At 53.0% G+C, this 19435-nt stretch overlaps 1 protein-coding gene across 5 annotated transcripts in view; it reads left to right on the forward strand.

Moving 5' to 3' along the window:
• Positions 1-4940: 4940 nt before the first annotated feature.
• The window catches only part of SYNPO (synaptopodin), a 38589-nt gene continuing 24094 nt past the window's right edge, over positions 4941-19435 (forward strand). Inside the window, exon 1 of one of the 5 annotated variants that reach the window (XM_052643423.1) lies at positions 4941-5352. In XM_052643423.1, the coding sequence (XP_052499383.1) occupies positions 4956-5352 (397 nt within the window). In that variant the 5' untranslated portion in view covers positions 4941-4955. Of the gene's footprint in view, positions 5353-13492; positions 13649-15974; positions 16068-19435 lie in introns of those variants that run through there. The other 4 variants (XR_008199701.1, XR_008199704.1, XR_008199702.1 and 1 more) reach the window with 4 other exon arrangements.

Here is a 19435-nt window from a genome sequence, read left to right on the forward strand (position 1 = left end):
ATGTGCCTGGCCCTGTGCCAGGTGCAGAGGAAGTTCTTCCAAAATGCTGCTCTCACAGGGATGCCTGCACGCCAGCTCTAGTTCCAGCCTCCACCTTCTGCTCTGGCCTTGCTGCCTCCAGTTCCACCCCCAGAACAGGGCCTTGCACTGGCTCCCCCAGCCCAACAGGGCTACCGTCTCCATCACCTCTCAAAACAGCAGGAGAGAGTCCAGGCAACTGAAGTCTGTCACAGTTTGACCATGTTCTCTCACTTCTCTTGGCCCTGCCACACATGCCTTAGCCTGTACCTATCCAGGCCCTTGCAGTTCTCCAGGTTCATCCTCAAATGGTCCTGCTTTCTGGCCTTCACTGGGTCTTGATGGATGGAGTACTCTCCACTCATCAGAACACCAAGCACTTCCTGCCACAGTCCATCAAATTCAACTGAAACATCATCCTTCATCCCCAGGAAGCCCTCCTTCCTTCCCTTCAGCCAAGAATCACGAGATCTGCCTTTGAATCTGCATTTCCCTTTGTTTGCAACTTTTCTTTATCCCATGATCAATGGGGAGCCACAGGAGGTTCCTGAGCGGGTGAGCAGCACACTCAGAGATGCACTTTAGAAGAATGGACCAGATCCTACAGAGGATGGATGGAGACAGAGAGAGTTTGCAGATGGGGAGGCCAGGGATGGTCTTTCAGAGGAATAAGAGTTTAATCTTCCTAGACTCCTTCTCCCCTTTCTGCCTACTCTAGCCTCTTCCTTACAAAACCAGATCCTGTGATTTCCACAGCATTGACTCAGTAAGTCAGAGGAAAAGCCAAAAGTAGAACCCCAGGCCTGAGCCTGCAATGCATCCACTTAAGCCCTGACCCTCTGCATCCCCTCACTCCGTTTACTTCCTCTGCAGCTGCAAAAGCAGGCTGGGGGCCCTGCAGATGATGGAGAGTCAGGGGAGGCCAGACTGGGCTTTCCATTCACCCAGCCTGTGAGCCAGGTATCCCTAGAGCCCCACAGGTGAGCAGCACACAGCCCTGGTCCCTCATCCACTGCTGAGTGAAGAAGGAGCCTGTATTTCCCTCAACAACCCTGGGAGGCTGGCTGTGTTTTAATCTGTTTTACAAAAGGGGAAACCAAAGCTCACAAAGAGTCGGGCAGCCAACAAATGGAGGAGACAGAATTCAAACCCAGATCTGATTCCAAAGCCAGCGCCCTTCCCCCACAACACAAGGAACAGCAGAAGGGACTATGAGGCTCCAAGACCATGTTCCCTGGGCCCACTCATGGCAGAAGCCACCCACAGAAGGAGCCCGGGGAGATCCCAGCAGCAGACCCTCTACAGCCTCGGACAGGGGCTGTAGAGATCTGATGCTCAGCTAGGCTTCCGGTCCTGGGGGCCCTGCTTGCACTCATGAGAGGTCAGGGGAAGGAGGATGGGACCACTCAGGAGGCAGCAGGGGTTATGTGAGGGGCTGAAAGCAGGTGACTTGACACTTGGGCTCTAGCACCAAGCCTGCATCTAAACTTTCTCTACGACCTGGGTGATCCCTTCCCTGTTCTGGGCTCAGAGCCCCCCTCTCCGAGGTAAGCACTGTGGGTATGCTGGACTGTCGGCTCTGTGCTAAGGCTGGATGGCCTAGAATCTCGGCCTGCATCCAGAGCAGGGCTGTGGCTTTTAGGGAAGCTGATATTAGAGGGCCTCCTCTTGTGTCTGCTGAGACTGGAGCGGGCTCTCTCCTGCCCATGGTGGAGCCCATACCGACGGTGTACTATGCCTGAGTGCAGCCTCAGGGGCCCTGTGGGGTGTTGCAAATGAGTCAGAATATGTGAGTAAGAAGACAGGGGCCCAGCAGCTCTGCCACTCACCGCCCTGTGACTCTGGATGCTGAAGGTACCTCTACGTGCCTCAGTTTCCCCCTCTGTAGACAGCACTCACGCGGCTGACCCACAGGAGTGTCAGGTCAAAGCCCTGGCCGAGCACCAGCAGATGCTCAGTAAGTGGTGGCTGCCATGATTGTTCTGGGTCCCGACATCCTGCCTTGGCCCCAGGCTCCCGAGTAGGGTGGGTGTTCCAGGGCTTGGGCCCACACGGGGCCTGCCCAGACCCCCCAGCTGGGTTGGGAGTCCTCCCTCCTTGGGAGGGAGATTTGAATTGGAGCGCTCCTGCCAATTCCTCCCCCCCGGCTTGGCAGTGTGAAGACAACGCCGGCCAAAAATATTTGTGTGGGTGGCGGAAAGTTAACTTTTCCGCCTCTCTTTTCTTTCCTGGAAACCGTGGCCACCGTCAAATAGAGCAAAACAGAAGCAGGCATAGAGTGAGGCGAGGCCCCGTGGGGCGTCAGAGGGAGCCCTGCCCCCCCACACCCACTCCCGCCTCCTGCCATCTGGCTCTCTCTCTGGTGGGGCGGTGGCAGTGCTGGTGGGGAGAGCCAAAGGCTTAGAATCATGGAATCCCATGATGCCAGGGTTGGATGGACTCTCCAGCATCATCTGGCTTAAGCCTGCCATAGTGCCTTTGGGCAAAATGACTCCAGAGGGCAGAAAGCACCTGCCCAAGGTCACACAGCCAGTTAGGTCTCAGAATTCTCCTGGCCCTGCATGAGATTCTAGATTCTTTGAAACTGTAGTGGCATAAATCTGGCAGCAGCTGGTGAGTGAGAAGGAATTTGGAGACGAATGAGACTCTGGAACCTCTATTCTCTAGGTCCATCACAGTCAAGGTGCCAGATCTAGGTTCAGAGATCAGCCTTACTAGTTGCTAGCTGTGTGACTTAGGCTGGAAGTCACTTGGCCTCTCTGATCCTCAATTTCCTCACCTCTGAAATGGGATAATAAAAACAGTACCTCCCTCACAGGGTGGCTCTGAGGATCTCTTTCGATAACCTAAGTGAATAACCCAGCGTAGGATAGGTGTTTAATATCATGACTGCCCATTCTCCTCCAAGCAGAAGGCTGGCTTCTCTGTACTGATTTCCCTGCCACTGAGGCTGCTGTAACAGGTGTCTCTTATCTTTCTGACCGAGGTGCCTGTTGGCCTCCCCCTGGTTGGCACTGATGTGCTGTGGCACCTGGGAACATGCTTATCTTTCCTCTGGTCTACCACACTCTGCCAGCACAGCTCCAGCCAGAAGCCAAGGCCTTGACCCAGCCTGCTGAGGTGGAGGATGCCTGGCCCTGCCTGTGGACAAAGGTGTGGCCTCCAGGCACTGCAGCAGCAGAGGTCAGCCCAGGCTCTGAGGTTGCCAATGTCCATGGTCTTTCATGATTCTCAGGATTCTCACCATCCATGGGGCTGCAAGGATTCTCTCCTCCCTGTTTTGCAGTAGGGTAAGAGTTATAGAGAGTTCAGGTTCTCCCAAGTTCACACAGCTAAGCAGTAGTGGAATACGAGATCTGGTAGCCAATATCTGTAAACTTCAAGGTTTCCTCCCAATGCAACTGGTCATCGACCCTGTCGTAAGCTCTACCTGCCTGTCCTGGGCCATCCGGCCCATCCCTGCCTGGGGCCTTCACAAGTGATTTTCAAATTCTTGTCTCCAAACTGGAACTATCCCCAGCTCTTCAGGCCTCTGTGGAGCTGACTGTGTGCATCTCCCCCGGAAATCCCAAACTGAATTCCCTGCTCCCCTGAACACCTGCTCCTTCCCATTTATTCCTGATCTCTATTAACGAAATCACGCTGTCACCAGAGTGACGAACTGGGCTGCATCCTAGCCTCCTCCCTCTTCCTCCACACCCACTCTCCATCTGCCTCCCAGCCCAGCCAATTCTTCCGCCCAAGTTTCTCTCCCATCTCTCCTCCTTGCATCCCTATAGGAAGCCTCCATCCCCTCTCTCCTGGATTATTCTCATTTTTAACATTTCTAAATGATCATACTGTTATTATTATTGGCCCTGTTGTCATCCACAGCTCCCCCATCCACAGCTTCATGAGTCAGAGTACTATATCTTCTTTATCCCCATTGGGTCACCAGGACTTTTTATGGTGTCTAAAATGTAAATAGGAGCTCAAATTTTTGTGTGTGTGGAATAAAAAGAATAGTTGATATCTATTAAGTTATGACTCTGAAACAGTCTTAAACCCTCTGCAACACATTTCCTCACTTAATCCTCATTGCAACACTGAGATGGAAATATTACAGTTCCTGTTTTACAGATGTGGATGCTGAGGTTCACAAGGTCATGTGGCTTGTTGCCCACCACACAGGTGGGATTCTAGCTCAAAGCCTGGGCACCACATCCTTGGTGCAGAGCCTCCTCAGGGGGTTGTGCCCCTTGTTTGTACCCTCTGCACCAGCATTCCTGTGATTCCTGTGGCACAGGTACCTTTGGGCCACATGAGAGAATTTTGTCTAGGAGGTGCCCAAATAAATATTTTTAAATAACTAGATATTTACTTAATGCGTATTAAGGGGGGGAAATGACTTAGTACAACATAATTGTGGTTTTCTGCAATTACTGCTTAAGATAAGTCTAATATAATAGAAGTTATTTAAAGTTGATTTATGGGAAGATGAAAAGCAAATAAAGTGTCAGGTGGCATAAGGGTATAGCAGAAATTGGGGATGTCGAATGACTAAAGCTTGGGACTTTCCTGCAGACACGTGAGACCCAAATCCCAGTCAGTTCTCAGGGTCCCCCTAAAGTGGACTCAGAAATTCTGCCTGTAACACCCAGTGAACCATCTCACGCAGTTTCTTTTCTCCCTTTGCAGATAGATCGTCTTGAAGGGGAGACCCCACAGACAAGAGACAGGTTAAGAAGGAAGCCTTGGGGGTCCACCACCACGCCCCCAGCCAGGAAGGCTTGCAGTTGGACCCCCTTCCAGCTCTGTGAATTGGCTGAGGAAGGAAGGGCAGCCAGGAGCCAGAGAAGGCCCCAGGAAGAGCAGAGACCAACAATCACGCAAGCGTCTCTGGCCCCAGCCCCAGTGCGGGCGCCAGCTTCTTTGTGTCCGTGAGGAGAGGCTGAACCATGCTGGGCCCCCACCTCCCATCCCTACCACCGGCACCCAGCAAAGGCACGTCTATACCCTGCGCCTTTGGGATCCCTGATGGCAGCTACAGGTGTCTGGCCTTGGAAGCCGAGGAGAGTGGCGGTGAGGAGGGCCTGCAGGGAGAGGCAGGGCTCACAGACTTGGAGGAAGACCGAGTGGCCAGCAGGAGTGGGGACAAGGCCTGCAGAGCCACCCAAGGGCCACCACAGCTTCCCAGAGCCCTGGGCACCCGGCCACCCAGTTGCTCCAGGGAGGCACGAGGGGTTCCCCAGCTTGACAACAGAGCCAATCAGGCTGGGGACACCATGAAGTTCCGGCAGGTGATGACAGCCAGCCTTAGCCCCAGCCTGGGGCCCAGGATTGCCCAGAAACCAGGTAAGCTCATGGCCCTTTTCCCCTGAACTGCCAGAGTCATGGAGGACCCCATAAGGGCTCAACATGTACACACACCTCTGGCCATATTTTCCCATGGTACACAAGAGTCCATCTGAGTCTCATGGGCCTGCACAGACTAACAGTCATGGAGACACAGGGGAGGCTGTGCCATCCATGTCATTCCAGCTGGACCACATCTAAGTGCACTCTTGGCTCTGCCAAAGATGGCACGTGAGAAGGCAGTGAGAGAAAGCCATGTTATCATGCTTGGTTAAAAAAGCCCATCACTCTCTCTTGTCTGCCTGTTAATCTTTCCTGGTAACAAATGACCTTGGAGTGGGAACAACTGATGGGGTGGGACCATCTCGCTGAACGCACTGAGGGCAGCTAGCTGAGGGTGCTGGGGACGCAGTACTGGGCCACACAGATGTGGTCCCTGCCCTCATGGAGCTTTTGAAGTAGAGACTGAGCCTCTGATCTAAACAGACCTCCTGATTTTACAGGTGGGAAACTGAGGCCCAAAGTGAGGAAGAGACAGCTCCTGGTCAGCCTGTGGGTGGTTGAGGTGAGCCCATATTCCTCATCCAGGCCTCAGTTTTCCATCTGTTAGAGGTGACAGAGGTACGTCACCGGGACTGCAGTGAGGGCCCAATGACTGCGTGTAGGGGAGAGCTTGGTGAATGTGGCATGAAGGAAGGAAGGAAGGATGATCAATTTCCTATGGTGGCAGGAGACAGCTGAGCAGGGCGGGAAAGGGAAACCCACACTGAATCACCTCCACTGCCAGGCCCATGGAAACGCTGAAGTGGGTCCAGATGGGGAGGACATGAGCCGGACCAGGCTCACTCAGGCATGAGATGCTGCCAGCAGATCCCGGGGCACAGGGCATGTGGGGGACCCAGGCCTGGGAGGGCTCGTGCGTCAGGAAACTGAAGGAGCACTTCATTTCTGTGCAGGCGTTGCTGACATCCAACCTGGCATCTCACCAGCCTCCCGCCCACTCTCTTTTCTGAAATAATTCTCCCCAGGGTCTGACCAACCCCCACGGCCACCGTTTCCTATTCCCTTACAACAGGGAGCAGGGAGGAGGGGACGTACAACCAAGGAGAAGACTTTGATGCACCTAGCTCAGGAAGGGCGGAGGGTCCCAGGAGGATCCAGCAGCCTTGAACTTGGAGACAGACCTCCAGGTCCCCTAGAGCTGGGAGCCCCAGGATCTGCTCCCTCCCCTCTCATAGACCATGGCCAGGGTCAGGAGACATGGGTGGCAGTTCTGGATCCCCTCAAATCCTTTCCCAGTTTCTTCATCCATGAAAATAAGAACATGAGCTCTATCTACCTCACAGAACTATCATGAGTTTGCAGGCTAATTTAGATAAGCATGTAAGGGATGCTGATAGCAACTAAAATGATCATCATCAGCTCAACAACACAAGAGCTATTATTTGTTGAGTCCTACCCCAACCAGTAATGCTGAAGAAACTGAAGTTGAACGGTTTTATGAAGACCTACAAGACCTTTTAGAACTAACACCCAAAAAAGATGTCCTTTTCATTATAGGGGACTGGAATGCAAAAGTAGGAAGTCAAGAAACACCTGGAGTAACAGGCAAATTTGGCCTTGAAATACGGAATGAAGCAGGGCAAAGACTAATAGAGTTTTGCCAAGAAAATGCACTGGTCATAGCAAACACCCTCTTCCAACAACACAAGAGAAGACTCTACACGTGGACATCACCAGATGGTAAACACCAAAATCAGATTGATTATATTCTTTGCAACCAAAGATGGAGAAGCTCTATACAGTCAACAAAAACAAGACCAGGAGTTGACTGTGGCTCAGATCATGAACTCCTTATTGCCAAATTCAGACTTAAATTGAAGAAAGTAGGGAAAACCACTAGACCATTCAGGTATGACCTAAATCAAATCCCTTATGATTATACAGTGGAAGTGAGAAATAGATTTAAGGGACTAGATCTGATAGACAGAGTGCCTGATGAACTATGGACTGAGGTTCGTGACATTGTACAGGAGACAGGGATCAAGACCATCCCCATGGAAAAGAAACGCAAAAAAGCAAAATGGCTGTCTGGGGAGGCCTTAAAAATAGCTGTGAAAAGAAGAGAGGTGAAAAGCAAACGAGAAAAGGAAAGATATAAGCTTCTGAATGCAGAGTTCCTGAGAACAGCAAGAAGAGATAAGAAAGCCTTCTTCAGCGATCAATGGAAAGAAATAGAGGAAAACAACAGAATGGGAAAGACTAGAGATCTCTTCAAGAAAATTAGAGATACCAAGGGAACATTTCATGCAAAGATGGGCTCGATAAAGGACAGAAATGGTATGGACCTAACAGAAGAAGAAGATATTAAGAGGTGGCAAGAATACACAGAAGAACTGTACAAAAAAGAGCTTCACGACCCAGATAATCATGATGATGTGATCACTAATCTAGAGCCAGACATCTTAGAATGTGAAGTCAAGTGGGCCTTAGAAAGCATCACTACGAACAAAGCTAGTGGAGGTGATGGAATTCCAGTGGAGCTGTTTCAAATCCTGAAAGATGACGCTGTGAAAGTGCTGCACTCAATATGCCAGCAAATTTGGAAAACTCAGCAGTGGCCACAGGACTGGAAAAGGTCAGTTTTCATTCCAATCCCAAAGAAAGGCAATGCCAAAGAATGCTCAAACTACCACACAATTGCACTCATCTCACATGCTAGTAAAGTAATGCTCAAAATTCTCCAAGCCAGGCTTCAGCAATAAGTGAACCGTGAACTCCCTGATGTTCAAGCTGGTTTTAGAAAAGGCAGAGGAACCAGAGATTAAATTGCCAACATCTGCTGGATCATCGAAAAAGCAAGAGAGTTCCAGAAAAACATCTATTTCTGCTTTGTTGACTATGCCAAAGCCTTTGACTGTGTGGATCACAATAAACTGGAAAATTCTGAGAGAGATGGGAATACCAGACCACATGATCTGCCTCTTGAGAAATCTGTATGCAGGTCAGGAAGCAACAGTTAGAACTGGACATGGAACAACAGACTGGTTCCAAATAGGAAAAGGAGTACGTCAAGGCTGTATATTGTCACCCTGCTTATTTATCTTCTATGCAGAGTACATCATGAGAAACTCTGGGCTGGAAGAAACACTAGCTGGAATCAAGATTGCCGGGAGAAATATCAATAACCTCAGATATGCAGATGACACCACCCTTATGGCAGAAAGTGAAGAGGTAAAAAGCCTCTTGATGAAAGTGAAAGAGGAGAGTGAAAAAGTTGGCTTAAAGCTCAACATTCAGAAAATGAAGATCATGGCACCCGGTCACATCACTTCATGGCAAATAGATGGGGAAACAGTGGAAACAGTGTCAGACTTTATTTTGGGGGGCTCCAAAATCACTGCAGATGGTGATTGCAGCCATGAAATTAAAAGATGCATACTCCTTGGAAGAAGAGTTATGACCAACCTAGATAGCATATTCAAAAGCAGAGACATTACTTTGCCGACTAAGGTCCGTCTAGTCAAGGCTATGGCTTTTCCAGTGGTCATGTATGGATGTGAGAGTTGGACTGTGAAGAAGGCTGAGCGCCGAAGAATTGATGCGTTTGAACTGTGGTGTTGGAGAAGACTCTTGAGAGTCCCTTGGACTGCAAGGAGATCCAGCCAGTCCATTCTGAAGGAGATCAGCCCTGGGATTTCTTTGGAAGGAATGATGCTGAAGCTGAAGCTCCAGTACTTTGGCCACCTCATGCGAAGAGTTGACTCATTGGAAAAGACTCTGATGCTGGGAGAGATTGGGGGCAGGAGGAGAAGGGGACGACCCAGGATGAGATGGCTGGATGGCATCACGGACTCGATCGATGTGAGTCTGAGTGAAATCCGGGAGATGGTGATGGACAGAGAGGCCTGGCGTACTGCGATTCATGGGGTCGCGAAGAGTCGGACACGACTGAGCGACTGAACTGAACTGAACTGATGTGCCAGTTCCACTGTGCTAAGAGCTTCACACATATCATTTCATTTAATCATTAAACAATTCCCTAAGGGACATACTGTTACCATCTCCATTATACAGACAAGAAGACTGAGGCCCAGAGACTATAAGTAACTCGTCCAAGACTCCCAGCTAGCAAGCTCCAAGGCCATAATTCAGTCACAGTGTTTGCATGTGGGCTTTGCTCTTGGCTACCACTGTGTTCTGGATCTATATGGGAGAGTGCTGGGCAGAGAGTTGTCTGCTGACACCTTGGAGGGGAAGAGACAGTGTATGCAGAGACAACCATTAATGGGTTCTGTTAGCTTCTCACACAGAGCTGGTTCATTTCATAGTATCTCATTCTTGTTGATCTTACTCTGGCCTTTCAAGGTAGGTTTTATTATCCCCATTGTACAGGTGAGGTAATTGAGGCTCAGAGACTTAAGCCCAAGGTCCTAGTCAGCACTGGAGCTGAGACTATGATCTTTTTCTTCTTGCTCACAGTCTGGTTCATTCTTCTCTTTAACATCTAGCCAGATTGTTATCTAGTTATGTCCCGAACATTTCCTAGGACAGAAGAGGCAGGAGTGACCTCAGGAGGATGGAGTGGGCAGGGAAGACTTCTCAGAAGTAGAGGCAGAGAGGAAGCTGGGTCTTGCAAGAGAGCAGAAACCTGGGTGGTCTTGGGTCAGAGCCTACACTAGCCTTTCTGCTCCCTTGGGAAAGGGAGTGGCCACAGTCTCTTCTCTCTGCCTGGAGATCCAGAGGGAAGAGGCCTGTGGAGCTGCCAGGTTATTAGTGGGTTAGGGCTTCCTTTTAAAGCTTCCTCCCATTACCGCCAAAGGATTATAAGCATCTTCAGACAATTACATCCATCCTTCCACAATTATACCTGCCTCTCTTGAGTGTTCCCTGAAAGTTTTAAGCATGGGCCAAGGCATCTTCTGCATTGGGCATTCAGCACTTGGGGTAGGTGGGATCCAGTGCCATTTCTCTAAGGCCTGGGTACCGACTGAGCAGGGTCGAATGGGGTCCTTAGCAGGCTGGAGGGTCAGGGGATGCAAAGAGATGAAGTGGGCAGCAGACTGCAGCTCAACTTTCTTGCCATCAACTGCTGCCAACTTGAGAGAATAAACGTGGGAAGGAAAGTTACCTAGGGCTCCTCATAAGTGCTAGTCAGTCTATAGCTCACCAGAGAGCCCCCGCTGTCCTTTCCACAGAGTCTCAGCTGATCATAACTGGCAGGGCTTGCTGAAATTATCCTATGGTTAATCTTGTGGGGATTCTAAAGTCCAGAGATGGCAAGTAGCTTGTCCAAGGTCACACAGTAAGCTGGTGGCAAAGCCAGAGCGGGAACCCAGGGTTTCTACCTCCCAGCTCAGCTGCCAGGCCCTGGGCTTAATGCTTTGTGTGGGCTATTTCGTCTCATCCTCTAAACAACCCTACGAAGTGCACGCTTTTCTTAACTGTTTCACAGATGAGGAAACTAAGGCATATCAAGTTTAAGTGACAAGTTGAAGTCTTAGGCTGGTGGGCGGAGGAGCTGACATTTGAACCCCGGGAGGTCTGGCCCATGCTTTCAGCCACCCTCTGTGCTGCGTTGTCTCCATGGAGACAAGGCAGCAGGCTGTGTTTTCCACCCACGGGGCTGGGGAAGGTTGGGCTCTGAGGGATGGTGGGGGATTCTGCCAAGCCATATCCTCTCCTCCCAGGGAGACCAGGGATCCACTGCCAGTCCAACGCCTTCTCTGCCCAGGGCTTTGGGAGACCCACCTTCCCTCCTCTCCAGGCCATTGTTTTTGGGGGCCTGGGGTATCAGGAGGATTTGGAGACCCTTCCAACTCTACTGGACATAGCTCCGAGCCTCTGGGGTGGAGATGGGGGTATGGATCTGGGTTGTCAGGGTAGCCCTGCCCCTGGCCACATCTATCCCGTTGAGGTAGAGGAGTCAGGGTCCATGGTGAGAGCTGACAGTGGTCACTGGGCCAGGGACAAGGCCCCTGCTCCTCAGGCCCATGGAAGAGAGGCCAGAGGCAAGGTCCCACCTACTCCCCTTCCCTCCCTTCACCAAGGTGACCATAATAGGGGGTGATGGTATCGAGGCAGGGCTCACAGGTTCACATATACTTCACGCATGTACCCACACATACACGCTCACACCCACACATACACGCTCACACCCCCTGCAAGCATAGGTACAAGCAAATGATGTCTACACACCATGAAAGTGAAAGTGAAGTCGCTCAGTCGTGTCTGACTCTTTGCGACCCCATGGACTGTAGCCTACCAGGCTCCTCTGTCCATGGGATTTTCCAGGCAATAGTGCTGGAGTGGATTGCCATTTCCTTCTCCAGGGGATCTTCCTGACCCAGGGATCAAACCCAGGTCTCCCACATTGTAGACAGACGCTTTATCGTCTGAGCCACACCATGTTCTTACGCATATACTCATGGGTATATATTCACATCTGCACACATGCGCATACACGTACATGCTCTCAGACACCAACACACCCGTGCATAGGGTAGGCATTGGCCACATACCCTCCCACAGACCTCTGCCTCACTCATGCAGGTCTAACTTTCACATGTGGGCACATCCATCAAATTTGTATACATAGCAGTCCCATCAGTAAACATACAACCACACACATTCCTTCCCTTAGATAGAGGTTAAAAGCATGTTCTTCTCTCCATTTTCCTGTGCTCACACACCTACACTGTGCAATCTCTCTTGCAGGCACACACGTTTTTTCTGCAGGCATATCCACTCTGCACACCCACTGTCACACGCCCACATACAGACCGAACCGCTTTCTGTCCTTCCTTTTCTCCATCTTTTTCACTTTCATACCCACCCACGCAGTAATCCTAGCCTCCCTCCCTCTCTCTCTCTGTCTCCCACACAGTTTGTTTCCTGCTTTCTCACAGGCTGGGCTATAACGTATGCACTCACAGAGCAGGCAATATGCTGCCTGATGCCAATCCCCCAGCCCCTTCAGGGCCCGCTCCCCCACCATGCCAACTGGGGCAGCCCTGGCACAAGAGCAGCCACTGGGTCAGAGGAACTCTCTGTGGCCAAGAAGCCAAGCAGAGGATCAGGAGAAGATGGGGAGGGCTTGTCCTGTCTGTGAACTGACCCCATGTACTCCAAGTCCATCTGCGGAGGAAAGGGGACATCTCAAACCAGGCCACTTGCGGCTCTTCCTTTCACAGAACCTCAGGTGGGTGGGCTTACGTCAGCACATTTCCAACTTCCTCTAGCAGAACTCGAAACACAGAACCCTGATAGAAAAACCATGCAAGTGGAATCATCCTGGTTAGGGGGGTGGGGCACTTGGAACCCAGGGAAACTTTGGTGAAAACCCAGGACAGCGTTTTTCCAAGTGTGGTTTTGTTTCAGAATTGCTGGGGGAATGAAGAGTGCTCATTATTCCAAGCCCACTGCCAGCCTTTCCACCACTGGGAGGAGGCACCTGATGGTGGAAATCTCAACTTTCCACAGCGTCCCTGTTTGATTCTGATGCACAATGACCCCTGCCATGGGCCTCTGAGCATCACTGCCTCTGTTGTTGCTGGCCTGCCAGTTAAGTCAGGGGATGGCCCCAGACAGCCTGGGAGGTGACAGTCTTCCTCAACCCCCCTTTGCCTAAGTCCTTGCGCAGTCCTGAACGGTTATTGCAGTTACTGCTGCTGAGGAGCGAGGGGATGGGCCTGAGAGGGTAGGCATATGAGTCTGAAAGGAAACTGGCTGGTGAGATTGGAGGTGCTGTCAGTTATGGGGGACAGGATCACAAAGACAGATTTAAAATGGAGTTAATGGGAAGGACAGAGGAAATTGGGTGGGGGTGAATAGATGCGAGAGACAAGAAGAAACTGAGCGAAATAGCGGCAGAATTTAGGGACAGACCAAGAGAGAAAGAAATTGAGGAAACAGAGAGACACTCAAGCAGCAGAGAGTGAGGCCAGGGAGAGGAAAGAGGGGAGGAGACCCAACGGGGAGGCTGCAGGCTGAGCCCCAGTGGGAGGGAATCGCACCTCCGAGGGCTGGGCGGGGCGCGCGGGGCGGCGCTAGGGCCCCGGGGAGCGGGCGGCTGGAGCTCGGCTCGCCAGCCAGCCCAGCCCTCCCGGCTCCGGGTCCCCGCAGCCCGCTAGGCGGTGGTGGAGGGGGCCGTGGCGGAGGCTCCGAGGGGCCAACCGGCGTGGGGTGGGGGCGGCGGCGGGGGGTCTCGCTCAGGGTGGGGCGCGCTGATGGACGCGGCCAGGTGCGCGGAGGTGGCGGCGCTGGTGAGATCTGGGACCAGGCGCCGAGGCTGGAGGTGAGTGAGGGGCGCCGGCCGGGCAGGGGTGCCGGCGCCCAGCAAGCCTCTCCCCTTCCCACCTGTGTCGGTCCGGGCGCCGCCCAGGTGGAGGTGCAATCTGGGCTCCAGTCCCCACAGGCAGGGTGACCTTGGCCAAGTGGCTGCTACATGCTGGGCCTCAGTTTCCGCACCTGTACAGTGGGGCGGCAGAGGAGGGGGGCTGGGGAAATCTCGAAGCCTCGAAGCAGCTCAGCGATGGAGGAGGCGGTCGCGGGGGAACACCCCCGACGCCGGGCACCTACTCCCCGAGGCTGCGTGGGAGATCCAGCCCTTGAGCCCCAGTCCGCCAGCAGATCACGGCTGGAACAGCCCCGGGCTCGCAGGTGGGCGACAGCCGGAGGTGTGCGCACCCATACCAGTTCTGGGGAAGGGGGGAACGGCTGGACTCGCGAAAGCTGAAAGCGGCGGGTTGGGCTGGGCTCCTTGCTGGGTTGACCAACATGGGCGCCTGTGGGGCAGAGGGAACGGCGTGTGCTGGGCCCGTGCCCCCCCTCTTCCCGCGGGCGGGGCGCCCACCGCGCTGTGCTGGCTAGGCACGCAGGATCTGGGCCCCGCAAACCGTGCAGGGGGGCGGAGGGGCGGGGGACCTGCGCAAGCCCCACCTGGGGAAATTGAGGCCTCTCCTGAGTGCCTACGGGGGCGAGGTGGAACTGCCCTCCAGGCTCTACATCACATTCTCACAATTCGCCCTGTGTGCCAAGGTGATTGCTGAGGCCGGACAGCTGAAGGGTGGGGCTCCTATCTAACTTCACCACTGCACCGCCGCCTCAGCGGGCTCCGGGCTCCGTCCAGAGCCCTGACAGGACCTTTCTGAGAACTCAGAGGAGAACTTCTCCCTCCCTCCCCACCTCCACTCCAGGTTATAAGCTAATTATGGACGGGGACAGGACTTCCTGTGTTCTGTGGGTCTGGGTTGTTCACAAAGGACAAGAGCCAGCGGGGAAGCATCATGCAAACCGGTCCCCACCCTACCCTGAGTGGCAGGTGGCACAGGAATACAGCATTTTGCTCTTTGATCTTGGGGCAAGCACCCTGCCCTCTCTGACTTCCAGAGAGAGGATGGGCGGGTGGCCTCTGAGGGGCTACCTGCATTGAAGACAGCAGCCACTGGTAGAGGCTTTAGGGGCAGTCAGAGGTTACCCCACACTTGTCATGGTGCAAGGATTAGGATGAGATAGGATGCTGCTCAGAGGGACTAGAGTAGGCTAGGTAAGGGATTGGAAGCCTTGCAGGCGCCAGCCTGCCTGTCCCCAACCCCAGGCCTGGGCCCCATCCTGTCTTGGGGAACAGCACCACAGACAGACTGATGCCCTCTTCCTCCTCCCAGACCTGTTGTGTTATGTCAGACAGTGGGGCGGCACCTTGAGGGAGATGAAAACACTGTGTCTGCGTGGGGCGGGAATCCCTGCCTCTGTCTCCTGGTGGGATCTTGCACTGGTTCCTCCTCTCTTCCTTATCTGTACAATGAGGGCAGTGGACTCAGATCACCCTAGATATTCAGAGAACTTCCCAAAAGTGAATTGTTTGCTGCTCTGCCAACCTTGGCTCCCAATCGCCACTTTGCAGGCTGGCCCTTGGGACCACCCCCCTTCTCTCCAGTCTAGTACCGAAATGACACTGTGGTTGAAATCAGGATTTACATGGTTAAAATAAGGCCTTTAACTCCTTCCTTCCCTTGTTATCTGTTACTTTTCCCCTAAGGTGAGAAAAAAAAGAAAACACAATAAATAAAGACAAAAAACCCTGTGGCATTTCTAGCCTGGCCTAATCCCAACTAATCCCTAGCCTCTTCAGTCAGCATTTTATCTAATCTCTCCATTTTAGAGCTGGGGAGACTGAGACCAGGGAGCGGAAGAGATTGGCTCGGGGGGTTCTGTGAGGAGAAGGCAGCAGAGCCCCCTTTCCTTGGGACAGAGCAGCTCCTTGACAAGCAGGAGGGCCAGTGTGGCCAAGGAGCCTCTGGAGAGATGGGAGAAGTGCAAGAAGAGCCCCCTCCACGTCTCCTCTCCAGCCCTAGTCAAGCCTCATCTCCCTGGGTGACACTCGTTTCCCTGAGCCCACCCCACATCCCTGGGCACTGGGCTGGGCAGGGGTCAGCCCACTTTCTCCACCTGCCAGGACATCCGTGGGCCAGGCTGAACACACCTCCCGGCCTAGGGGCCTGGCCTGGGAGGCACCTTCTCCTTCAGGGCAGCTCCCAGGCTCCCAGACATGAGCTCATCGGAGCTGCTGGTGCCAGGAAGGGAGGGACTGAGGGGGAAGCAGGCCACACTGCCCAGACTGGGGCACTGAAGGCCCCTGGGGCAGTGGAGAGGCACAGCGGTCCAGGCCTGGCAGGCTCTGGCCCCACTGTAGTGTGAAGGCAAGGAAAAGACAGGTCAGCAGAGGGTTAGCTGGGGTGGGGATGGGGGCGGGCTTTGTGCTGCGGGGCCCCCAGTGCAGAGGTGCAGGCGCTAGGCTGACCTCTGCTACTTGCCTGCGACATGACCTTGGGTGAATCTCTGTATGGACCTCAGGGTCCCTGTCTAATTAGGGGGTGCAGGGTCCTTAGGCACTGGGGTTACAATAGTGATGATAGACAAGTCCCTGCCCTCAAATTGCATTTTAACTGGAGAGAGAGAGAGAGAAGAAAAAGGAAAGCAAAGAAATCAGCAGGGCAGTTTTAGATAGATAAAAGTCGTATGAAAAACAACAAAAAGCCATATTGCAAATTTGACGAGCACTTAGAGGGGCTTCTTCATGCTGGTGGGTAGGGAAGGCCTCTCACCGGAGGGGACACCTGAGCGGAAACCTGAATGGTATTTGAAGGTGTGGTCATGGCAGGCTTTGTGGAGTTGGCTTGTCCAGAACTTGGGTCTAGAAGAATGGTAAGAATTTGGTTGGGAGGAAAGATGTTTCAGAGAATGGTAAATACTCTAAACGAAGAGCTGGGGGTGCAGAGTTGGGTGGGCATGGGCTGTGGGTTATGAAAATGCCTTCATCCCTCAGTGCTTCAGGCTGTGAACCCAAAGGAACCCAGGCCCGTGAGGGTCATGGGGTGGCTGGGCTCTGCTGAGTTAGGCCTGTGAGTGTGAGCTCAGAGTCTTTTGTGAACTGTCATTGGACACTGTGGCTCAATTGCTACCCAGTGCGGCCAGAGGAGGAGTCAGCATGGGGACAGCCTCCAAGCCCTGTAACTCCAGAGGTGCACAAAATCCCTCTCTCCGGAATGAAACCTTCACCAACTGGCTGCTGCCTGAAATTCCACCATCCTAGCTTCATCTTTTCCACTCAGTGAGGCAGTGTAGTATAGGGGTGTGTTGCCCCGACCCTACCCTACCCAGCCCTCTAGGGCTGCTGCAGGTGAGGCAAAATTCTGCCTACTCCTGTGTGAGCCGCTTTCTGCATGCCTGATATACAGACCCTGGGGCTGGACCCCTGGACTCTCTCTGGCTTTCTGGGAGATCTTGAGCATGTTATATAACCTCTCTCGGCTAATGTTTCCTTGTCTATTACCTCAGAAACGATAGCAGACCCTATCCTGTACTGTTGTTCTAAAAATGTAATGCGAAGATGAAAATAACTATTACCTCTTAAATAGTATTACCATGTTTTGATCTCTGTTAAAATAGCAAGCCCTGGAGAAGACGGACACTCGCTCAAGACTCGTGTCTCAGTGTATGTTACTTTTTGACGTTTAGCCAGGAACAGGTTTTGATAGTGGGAGGATGGGCACAGTATAGTGGATAGGGCCTGGATTGAGCTTCAGGAATAGATCCTTGAACCCCCTGCCTCAGCTAACAGGCTGGTGATCTTGGACAAATCATTTGCTCCCTCGGGGGCTCAGGCTTCGAATCTGAGCTACTATGGAATGGACGAGGAAGGAAGGAAGGGGATTGTGAGTGGGAAAGAGCTCGACAGACACGAAAACCACTAGGCTGGCAGGAGGGGCAGCCCCCAGGGTGGGGGAGGAGGGGACAGGTTAGATGCACCCCAGAGATAGGAGAGGGGGCTGACGTGAGACTGAATTACATGAGACTGCATGTAATCCTCTGGAATAAAATCTCTTGGAGACTAAGTGTTTGACAGATAAAAGCCAAAGTTCTTGGGAAATAGTTATCTTTTAGGGTTACTGTGTGCCAGAGTGTTTTAAATTCTTTACATGTCAGCAACTCTATGAAGTAAGTACTAGTATAAGTACTATTATTATCAACAGTTTACAGATGTGAAACAGAGGCACAGAGAGGTTAAGTGAGCTTCCCAAGGTCACACAGCTGGTGACCGGCCACGTTCAAACCCAGGCCTTTGGCCCCAAAGCCTGTGTGTTTAACTCCTGTACAGCATGCTCTCTCCTGCCTTATGGAGTGCCAGAGGCTCAGAGGGGCCAAGCCACGTGCTTGAGAACATACCTCATTCCCCTCTGACCCTCATCATCCCTGCCCCCTAGGTGCTGGAAGGAGGAGCCTCCCTGGGTCTGGGGTTCTGAGGTGCACCCTTGAGCCAACTCAGCCTCTTGTCTTCCCCGCTCTCCCTCCTCTGGGAGCAGGTTGGGGAGGATCAAGGGCACTGGGAGTGCTGTGGACACGGGAGGCTCTGCCAGGGCCTGATGAGCAGGCGTCCTTAGTGTCGGTCGTGACACCTGAGTGGATCCCAAAGCTGGAGCTGTAATACACGCCCCCCACGGAGTCTGGCACGACTCCATCACTGGATGGATGGCAGAAACTGAGGTCGGAGAGTCCAGGGACAGGCCCCAGGCCCGAGTCTCCTCTCATGCTTTCCAGGCTGCTCAGGACTCGTGGGCTTCATGAGGATGTGGGACTTGGGGACCCTCCCACCGATGGCCAAGGTGGCCCCTGGTCTCAGCCAGGATGTGATTCCTGACATGGCGCCTTTGAGGATGGCACATGAAGTTGGGGGAGGGGGAGGGTGCTGATTAAAAAATAGACTGTCACGCGCATGAGGAACAGGCCTGCCACCGCCCAGCTCTCGCCAGTTGGCTCCCAACACCCGGCTGCCAGGCCCCACTCAGGGCTCCTCCAGGAGGCCCCGCCTACCCCAGCACTGGCTCTAGGCCTGAGGCTGGATGCTCCCAGCCACCTCGCCTCTCCTCCTCCACCTCCAGGTGGATGGTGCCCTCACTGGGCCTGGGTGGGCCTGTTGGCTTTAAGCTGTGCAGGGGTAGGGGGGTGGGAGTCTGGCATCCCGACACACTGGCTGTGTGGCCTTGAATGCGGCCCTTTGCCACTCTGGCCTCAAACACGGAGGAGCAGTGTTACCAGCTAAAGCTCTTTCCTGCTTCCAGAGCCTTTTCTCAGATTCCCCTGCTCGTTTAGGCCTGACCACCAGCGCTCCTCGTTTAGAGAGGTGATGTGCCCTGTGAAGCCCACTCAGCTGGAGTGTAGCAGGGCAGAGGGTTAGAACCACATCATCTTCCAATCCTAGTCCCTTACAGCTTCTCCAGGGTAAGAAAAGGCGTTGAGAGCCACGGAGGTAGCTGTGAGCGCAGTTTTTATTCATTTATTCCCTCATTCAGTCAGCAAATGTTTATTCAGCCCAACTATGGCCTAGGCCAAAAGACTGGAAAAGGTCCATTTTCATTCCAATCTCAAAAAGGCAATGCCAAAGAATATTCAAACCACTGTACAATTGCACTCATTTCACATGCTAGCAAGGTAATGCTCAAAATCCCTCAAGCTAGGCTTCAGCAGTACGTGAACCAAGAACTTCCAGATGGACAAGCTGGATTTAGAAGAGGCAGAAGAACTA

This window comes from Budorcas taxicolor, chromosome 7, assembly GCF_023091745.1.
Source record: "Budorcas taxicolor isolate Tak-1 chromosome 7, Takin1.1, whole genome shotgun sequence".
Taxonomy (NCBI): Eukaryota; Metazoa; Chordata; class Mammalia; order Artiodactyla; family Bovidae; genus Budorcas; species Budorcas taxicolor.